Below are 9,869 nucleotides of genomic sequence, written 5' to 3' on the forward strand. Positions count from 1 at the left end.
TGTTGAGCTTTAAGCCAACTTTTTCACTCTCCATTTTCACTTTCATCAAGAGGCTTTTTAGTTCCTCTTCACTTTCTGCCATAAGGGTGGTGTCATCTGCATATCTGAGGTTATTGATATTTCTCCCGGCAATCTTGATTCCAGCTTGTGTTTCTTCCAGTCCAACGTTTCTCATGATGTACTCTGCATATAGGTTAAATAAACAGGGTGACAATATACAGCCTTGACGTACTCCTTTTCCTATTTGGAACCAGTTTGTTGTTCCATGTCCAGTTCTAACTGTTGCTTCCTGACCTGCATACAAATTTCTCAAGAGGCAGATCAGGTGGTCTGGTATTCCCATCTCTTTCATACTAGTAGCTAATTAAGGGATTAATACAGTGCCTAATTATATTCATTATCTTCATTTATCTTTCATAATAAATGTGTGAAAGACCATTATTATCCCAATTTTATAGATGAGGAGTCTGCAGTACACGGGGTCACAAAGAGTCGGACACAACTGAGCATCTGAACAACAATAGATGAGGAAACTAAGAAGTGAGAAAAAAAAAAGAGCTTGAATTTCTATAGCTCACAAAGGAGAGAAATGATACTCAAACCCAGGTCTTATTCCTGAGTTCATGGTCTTACTGTGTCCCTTCCCACACAATGATAAAGGGAAGCTACTATTACTGTGTTTTGAAAGCAGCCAAAAGAAAGTCTGCATAAGATATAATTAAATGGCAATTCATAGGAGAACAGAGTTACATGGGTCTGGATTTTTTTCTCTTAAACAAGCCTCTTTGTATTATTTTGCAGCATATCCATTTCAAAAAGAGAGCTAAGTTGAATATACTGATAATTTGCTTAGAATAGTTCTTAATTGTCCATGTATTGAATGGCTGCTGCTGCTGTGCTGTTCTCAGTCATGTCTGACTCTTTGCAACCCCATGGACTGTAACCTGCCAGGATCCTCTGTTTATAAGATTTTCCAGGCAAGAATACTAAAGTGGGTTGCCATTTCCTCCTTCAGGGGATCCTCCCAACCCAGGGATCAAACCAGATTCTCTTTCATCTCCTGCGTTGGCAGGCAGATTCTTTACCACTGAGCCACCTGGGAAGCGGAGAAGGGAATGGCAAGCCACTCCAGTACTCTTGCCTAGAAAATCCCACGGACAGAGGGGCCTGGTAGGCTGCAGTCCATGGGGTCGTGAAGATTTGGACATGACTGAGCGACTTCGCTTTCACTTTTCACTTTCATGCTTTGGAGAAGGAAATGGCAACCCACTCCAGTGTTCTTGCCTGGAGAATCCCAGGGACAGGGGAGCCTAGTGGGCTGCCGTCTATGGGGTCGCACAGAGTCGGACACAACTGAAGCAACTTAAAAGCAGCCGCAGCAGCACCTGAGAAGCCCATATGTATTGAATAGGTTTAAGGTTTCTCAGTCTAGGTGTTAAAGAAGAGCCCACCCTACTGGTGGGTGATTCATCCTATGGGTCTATCCCCTCAGGGAACAATTTAAATTAAAAAGTGCAAGAGAGATGTCCAGTCAAGTCCAAACTGTACCATGCCATAATAAGATTACACATGAAAAGAGAATAAATAGTACCATGATTAATGGTACCATGATCAGTTTTTACCATACATAAAAAGTACCAAATAAGTGAAAAATAAATGATATAGTACTTTGTAGGACAAAGATTTTGCTGCAGCTCTGGAGGTTAAGAAAGAGAGCAAAGTGAGATGATTAATAAATTAAGTTTTAAGTTGCACAAATCTGGATTTAAATCTACCTGCATGAGCTTGGTCAAGTTTTTTGACCTAAGTCCTTTTTCTTGATCTGTAAAATGGGAATTTGGGGATCCAAGAATACATATACAACTGTTAGCATGGTGCTCTGCTTGTTCTTCTTGTAATACAATTGTCTATTTGTCGGACAGTCTCCTCCAGTAGACTGTGACCTCTTCAAAAACTGGATATTTTCCTGTTTATCTTTGCGTCTCTGAGCCTTTGATATAGTGCTTAAGCTCATCCCCACTCCTGATGTTTCCTTCTCTGTGAAGGATATTCCATATTACTTCTGGTTTCTGTCTGCCCTTGACATAGTCCCCACTAGGAAAAGAGAATGATTTAAACTGATGTTGAGTCAAGAAGACCTTACCATCTATACTCTTCACATCCTCTTGGGAATGAAGTTTCTGCAGGGAGCTTGGTGTCTCTTCTGCTCTTTCCCAACATAAATCTGACTGTCCAGTGGCTCTGTGACTGAACGTGCAAGAGACCTAACTCTGGGTTCTAGTAATATGAGGCCCATTTCCACACAGATATCGAGGGGTAAAGGAAGACCTAGCTGGAAATGTAGATTAGAACCAGACAATGAAAAGATCTTGTTATACCTTCATGGCATGACATTTTGGCAGATTCTTTCAAACATATAGATAACGATAAAGGATGGAAAGAAGCTACATGAGTAAGCCCAAAATAATACTTGTTTTCACTTTTGATGTTTGGATATTGGCATTACGGGGTGGTGGTAGGGGGTAGGGGAGCTTGTTATTGGCATTTTTGTTTTAATTTGTTGAAGGGCTAAAGATGAGATACCAATATTTTTAATTCTTTGTAGAATTCATCTGTCTTATTTTTAAGTTGTTTTATATTAGGGTACTAATAAACCCGTCACTTGATGAAGAGACTTGCTAAGTTGGTTTTTCTTCAAGTGTGGTCCAGGGACCATCTCTCTCAGAATTACCCAGAGGCCCCTCAGAATACAAATTTCTGTTCCTCACATCAAATCTGTCAAACCAGAATCCCTAGGGGTGAGACCTTGGAATATGATTTTAACGTTCACCTCTCCCAGGGGATTTTTATGCTCATTATATTAAGGATAGCACCTGCTAACAGACAAGTGAATTCAATTTATTAATAAATGCACCTAGAAGAAGAAATTATGTTTGTGCGTGTATATGTGCAGTTATTGCTAATCAGTTAGCTGACTATTCTGATTGTTGCTATAGTCCTTTTAGACCAGAGCAGTCCTGCTAACTCAGCCAAGCATATCATCAAAACCCCAGCGGGGCCTTTTGTCTGTGTGTTTTTCTGATAGATCTTATGAACAAAAACTAGAAAAAATAATCATTTTAAAACCCTTAAAAACACTTTTAAAAGAACCCTTACAATTCTTCCAAAGAATCATAGTTACATCTGGTTTTTCTTTTCTGGTTTTAAGTGACTGGAGGTAATGGACGAACGTCAACACAGAGGAGCATGCTTAGGTGTAGGTTGCAAGCTTTTATCCTGCCACACTGCCTGCCTGTTGGCCGATATGGAAGACGCTCTGCTTAGGCCCGCTTTGTATCTCTTTATAGATCATGCAACAGATGAGTGATCATCGCTACGACAAACTCACAGTGCCTGATGACACGGCCGCAAACTGCATATACCTGAATATCCCCAGCAAAGGCCACGTCTTGCTGCACCGAACCCCAGAAGAGTACCCAGAAAGTGCAAAGGTAATAAAACGTCCTTCCTGCCACAGTAGCTAGGGAGACCTCCTCAAAGCCTTCCTGCCTAAGGATTTTTTTCACGATCGAGTGACAAATAACAGGGGCTTCCTTTCCCCCTAAACACATCATTAGGAAAGCCCAAAGGATAACATAATTTAGGGCCAAAGGAAAGTTTATTTAGCTCGCTCCTCTCATTAGTGTCATTGGTCAGTAATACATGCAGAGTAATTGAGATGATCATGCCTGGTATTCAGAGCCTTTCAAATGAGTATTGGGTCTCCCGAGTCTGTGTTCCAGCTCTGATTAAATGTACTTCCTGACACTCACATGCTCATCAAGCATAGAGACCTACATAGGTCAACTGTGTCATTATTTCTGACAAATCTAAGCTGCCCCTCATCAGAGGGTCATTTATTCCTTAAGGCAGAGAAGTAGGAATGACCCAAAGAGAAGAGTGCTCGTTGTCAGGGCTGCAGAAAAGCAGGGGATACACATCTTAGGCAGCAAAGTCTTGAAAGGAGAGAGCAGGAAGAAATATAAAATATTGCACACTCAGAACCAGCCAGCTGGGCCCTACAAGTATCTCTTCATTTATATTCTAAACAGGGAATTGCCTCCTCCATATGGAATTCTTTCCTGGTCTGAGAGAAAGACTGGTCTTCCCAGCCTTTCAGAGCACTCTGGCAGTCTTACCTGTATACTTTAGTAATTTCAATTTAATCATACCAAACAGATCCAAGGGTGCTCATCCATCGATCCTTCAAGGGTTCATATCCTTTTTAGGCATTTCAGCATCATCTCTGCCCAAAGGAACAAGATATCTATACGAAGCATTACAGAAGAGCCTTAATAGCCATTGATCTCTCTTTTTTTATATGCATGTACCTTAGGTTTAAAATTTTTATAAAAGTTTTGCTACCTTTTAAAAATTCAGTACTGTATAATTACTAGGCTGATTCTCATAATCAGGATCTCTCTCAGCAGATTAAAAAGGGAGAGGGGGAGGAGGATAAACAGATTTTTTTTTTCAATTTTCATGGCCAAAAGTTTGAATCTGAGGAAAATAGAGGACCTCTGACCCCCCAGACTGTGTCTTAACCAGCTCTCAGATGAATACTGGATCTCATACCTTAATGTGCATCAAAGTTGTTAAAAAATAGAGGTTCCTGGACTCCCACCCTGGAATCTGCAGTATCAGTAAGCACCCTGGTCACTGAACTTACTTAGGGAAATGGAGCTCTGGATCGTTCATACCTACCTCTTCAGCCACATCAACCACGTGATAGTGGGATTATCATTAACTGCTTCTGAATTCAGCCCTGGGTCTATCACCAAAAACAGTAACACTATTCATGTTTATAGAGGGCTTTCTCAGTGCCAGGCACTGTGCCTGGCGTGCTGTATGCATTACCTTGTTCATCCATTACAGCAGCCCGTGCAGGCACTAATATTACTCCAGTCTTACAGAGAAATAATCCCATGGGGATGCTAATTGACTGAAATCACACTTGAAACCATGAGTTGACAGAATTGGGGCTGGAACGCAGCTCTAATTCCACCACTCTTAATTAACCATGGTACTGAATTTTAAGGAACCAAGTACACTCTACAGAAGCATGGTGGATTGGTTTTAGACAGTACATTTTCAAGTGATTTTTTTTTTAAACAATATGCTTTGATTTATCATCAGAGAAAAATCTGTTTACTGTTTATTTGAAGGTTTGACACATGCTTTCTTTCTATTCATGTCAAAAGATACTCTAAAATTCACACCTGTCATTTAAAAGCACTTGGACCTGAAACCCTTCACTTAAATCATATTTTGGCAAGTGTTTCTAGTTAGCTTGTTAAGGAAAGAAACATTATAGTTGAGAGGGTTTTAAAGTGTGGAGAGAGAGTCATACTCAGACTAAAATCAAGGCCACAGACTTTCATATATCACTTAATCCAGCACTGACAAGGGCAGAATAAAGGCCTTTCTAGTAACAACCACATTTCTGACACATCTTTGGCTTTGAGGTTAGAGCAGAGAGCTAGTGGTTAACCAGTGCTGCTCGCTTTATGGGTTTCGCTGTGGGCATGGGTGTGGTCTCAGTGACATGCATACCTTGGGGTTCCATGTACGGAAAGCCTAAACTCACAAGCTAAATGCATTATCTACCCCAGGCAGAGGGGGTGGGGGTGGGCCTGGGGGTGGGCAGGGAAAACAGAGGCAGAAACTGAACCTTCTCTACTTTTCCTTGATTCCTCCTGCAGGTTTATGAAAAGCTGAAGGACCATATGCTGATCCCCGTGAGCAATTCTGAACTGGAAAAGGTGGACGGGCTGCTCACCTGCAGCTCGGTTTTAATTAACAAGAAAGTAGACTCCTGAGTCGCAGTCCCTCCCTTGTATCCGGCAGTACTGCACTCCTAAGGCCGGTAACTGTACCCATTCCTGTCGTTTTCATTGACAATCTCCTGTGCCACTGCACCACTAACCCTGGTTTACAATTCTAAGTTTCATTCCTTCGTTTTGCACCTCCCTCACCCCCTCCCCTCACAGTGGTACCTAAACTGTGGATTTGCTCAACAAGTTAAGCAATCTAGAAAATATAGAGCTAATGAATTATTGAAATGTGATTAATACTAGTAAGGAAACACTTGCTTTAGTGTTTGTATTATCTGTGTGAAAATCATTTAGTTGCCAATATATGCCGAAGAATGTCTTCTTGATCAGTCAGATAAACTGGGTTTTCTTTCTGTTTGTCATTAATCCTCTCTGGCTCCTGTGAAATTCCCTGGTCCGGGGATCCTCTCCTTTTCCTTCCCTCTTTTTCCTTCTTTTCCTACTTCTGTCACTGTCACCTTGACCTTAGGTAGAATCCGGACTCGCCTTCTCCACACCTTCCTGCAAGCAGACTCTGTCTTTCATTAGTCTTCTCTGCTTCATGGCTGCATCTTCTGCCATCACACCACTCACCCCCAAAAGGGTCCACCTTAGCAGAAGTGTGACGAGAATCAGAGCAGCTGTTGAGGGGAGACTTAACTACACAGAGGCAATTCCCGATGGGGTTTGCCCCAGAGATCTAAATTCCAGAAGTAGGGCACCACACCTAGGAAGCTGAATTCAGCATCAGATGGTTGCTAGGGGACTGCAGATCAAGAAGCTTGGAAACAATCCATGGGTACCACACTGCAGGAAGTCTTTAAGTCACATTCCATGAATTTTTGCTTCATTACTGGCCATTTACAGACCTTGAGGAAGAGACTGAATTTTTTTCGTTTAACTCACTTTCATTCCCCCCGGTTGTAACTCACCTTGCTTCCACCCTTCTACCCCTACGCTTTTCCTGATCTACAGAGTTATTCCTTTCAAAAGAGACATTACATTTAACAATGATTGTAGATGGGCTAGTGCAAGCCAATTGGAGCATGTTCAGGAAATGATAGGCTTGGTGCTTGAAACCAACTACAGACAATGGACAATTCTACTTTGACATATCCAACATTTACTGTGGAATTCAATTAAAATTTATTTCCTGTCTAGCCTTCCTATTACACAAGCTTAAACTGACACAAATCTCTTAACAAAGAACAATGCTGCAGCGAAGGGAGAGATAGCCGTCTTTTACTTAAACCTGAAAGAATCAGCCTTTTAGCAACCCAGGGAAATGGTACTTTCCAAGGAATGGTGACTGATCCAGGCATGTTATCAAACTTCCCAGTCATCTCCACCTTTCCTATATTGCCTTTGGCTTCTTAAGATTCGGGGAGTTCAATAAATGCTACTTCAAGTCTTGCTCTGCTCACCTACAGGTTTTTAATCAGACATTCTTTATGTTTGGTGACCAAGAGAGAATACCTTCATTTATTCTATCTCCCCCTGAGTGAATGGAAGTAAGAAACCTCTGAGCATACAAGACATCCTTAACCACTATTTTTTTTATTTGATAATTTTCTGTCAAACTTTGAAGAAATTCCTTCTTCTCTTTCTTTTTCTTTTTGCTTAAATGTAATATTCATATCATGTACAAATATCTAATTTCATGCATCCTATGACTAAAACATATCTTGATCACTGTCATATTTCCAACTGTCTCATCATGGATGAACAATATATTTTTGCCACAGAGAGAATGAATGTTACCCACATGCCAAGTTAATAAACAAAAATTGTCCTCAGCAGTTATAGCTGCCCTTTTAGGTTAAATCTGTCCCTATGCTGGCAAAAACAGAAATCCTCCCTGGGAGAGTTCAACATCTCAAAAACAACCACGGGAAAACGAACGCAATGAGCCACTTCAGGCTTACTAGTAAAGCTAATTGGCTTATGATTTTCGATATCTTTATTTCTATCATTCCAAATTAAAGAACTGTTCTCTATTATGATTAGTAAATTGAAAGTGGATTAATTTTTCTTTTGAACAGTTTGTTCTAACAGAAGGCTGTTTTCACTTTTCTTTTTCTTTGCATCTTTCCATCTTTCCTTCTCTTTGTCTCAAGAAATCACTTAGAATCTATGTGCCTCTTCTACAGAATCTTATTCTGCACTGTTCCGTCACCTACAAGACTGGCTTCTTTGGACCCTCTCTGTGATATGATGATGTGAAAACCTAAAATACTTGCAGAATACTAATATTCTTTCCTTGGTGTACTCTTCAGCATAATATTATCTTTGAAGAGGAAAGACAACCCATTACCGCATTATATAGGTTCCTCTTTTGTCCCATGTGATTTACAAGGATAAACTAACAGAAACCGCTTTTTGACATTACAAGGACATTAGAAATTGTATGTAAGTAAATAACAGTTGAGTCAGAATCTCGTGGTCAATAAGATTCAGCTTACTAAGGACAATATAGAGAAAGTACATGATGTGGCATTATTTCTCAACTGTGACAGATTGCTACAGAAATCAGCAGGCAGATCTCTCTCCTGTGTATTGATTGCTCTTTCAAGCTACTGTGAATAGATTCCTAAGGCTATCTCTTCATCCCGAAGGGGGGAAATAGTCTGATGAACAATGTGACTTATTTAGAGTTGCATGTTAATCTTTGTAATTATTTACTCCTTAACATCCTACAAAACTTAGAAATGATTTCCACATGGTGTTAGATTTATTGTGCATTTTATCTTACTGACCATCCTGTTGCAGGCCATGTATGATTATCCACTCTGTGTGCCAAAACCAGTAATGCCTTTCACGGCCCTTTAGTCCAGAGAAGTTCTGCACTGATTTTAGTCTCTTGCTGTCCTGATCCTACAGGTATACCAATCACGATGGAATAAAGTATGAGTTGTACTGTGCTCAACAGCCTGTGTCTCTTTTTTGCAACAGAAACTTCTATGGTGAATGAAATCACCATTTCCTTGTTATCAGAGATGGGAAGGTTTTTTTCTCTTTTCCTATTAGATATGGGATTAGACATACTATATCTGTAAATCAGCTGCCATCCAAAGCTTGGATTAAAATGATAATTGAAGGATACTTCATCCTTCTGGTGCTTAAAAAGTATGCATATTATCCATGCCTGGTCAGGAGACCTTGATTTCACATGTGTTCCTCCTCGAAACAGCTTCCCTGGTTTCTTTTACTCCTAACTGTCGTCAGCACATTATAATATGGCTCAGTTATGGAGACAGTTGAACAGTTTTTTTTGCTATGCTTATGCAAGAGTTCGGTTTTTTGTTTTGTTTATTTTACAGTAAGCATTTTTAAGGAAATTTGAAGGTTTTTTTTAATGAGGCTTTTTATTTCCAACAATTTTTTGCAAACTGAAAGTAGATTCATTGTTCTCATTGTAAAGATAATAACTGCTCATCACAAAAATAAAAATCACACCATACCCCCCAAAAAACATAAAACATAGGAAAAAAATAACCCAAATTTTATCATCTACAGATAGCTACTATTAAAATTTTGGAGAAGGACTTCCTAGTGGTCCAGGGGCTAAGACTCGAGTTCTGAATGCACGGTGCTCAGGCTTGAACCCTGGTCAGGGAGCTAGACCCCATATGCTCTAAGAGTCTGCACGCCACAGTGAAGATCCTGCATGCTGCGGCTAAGAACTGGCACAGCCAAATACATAAATATTTTTTAAAAATTTTTTGGAGAATATCCTCACAGATACAGATATAAATATGAGATAATTTTACATAATTACACTGTTTCATAACCTGCTTCCTTCACTTGGCAATATATTATGGCCATCTCTCCATGTCAATAAATATAGATCTACATCAGCAATTTCAACAGCCCTATTTCATGATATGGTTGTACAGCAGCTCTTTCTAATTTATATGGAATGTTACATCACAGATGTTCAGCATGCCCACATTTCTAGTCTTCAGGCTATCAAAAATGTTCTGCATACAAGCTTTCACACACCCACAGGGTGAGCTC

At 40.1% G+C, this 9,869-nt stretch overlaps 1 protein-coding gene across 2 annotated transcripts in view; it reads left to right on the plus strand.

The window, feature by feature from the left end:
* DDAH1 (dimethylarginine dimethylaminohydrolase 1) overlaps positions 1-8,773 on the plus strand; it is a 159,096-nt gene extending 150,323 nt beyond the window's left edge. For both annotated transcript variants that reach the window (XM_006080476.4, XM_044944766.2), the window contains exons 5-6: positions 3,348-3,491; positions 5,742-8,773. In XM_006080476.4, coding sequence (XP_006080538.1) covers positions 3,348-3,491; positions 5,742-5,858 — 261 coding nt within the window. In that variant the 3' untranslated portion in view covers positions 5,859-8,773. The remainder of the gene's footprint in view (positions 1-3,347; positions 3,492-5,741) is intronic.
* The last annotated feature ends 1,096 nt before the right edge of the window (positions 8,774-9,869 follow it).

The sequence above is a fragment of the Bubalus bubalis genome, chromosome 6 (genome assembly GCF_019923935.1).
Source record: "Bubalus bubalis isolate 160015118507 breed Murrah chromosome 6, NDDB_SH_1, whole genome shotgun sequence".
In the NCBI taxonomy this organism is placed as follows: Eukaryota; Metazoa; Chordata; class Mammalia; order Artiodactyla; family Bovidae; genus Bubalus; species Bubalus bubalis.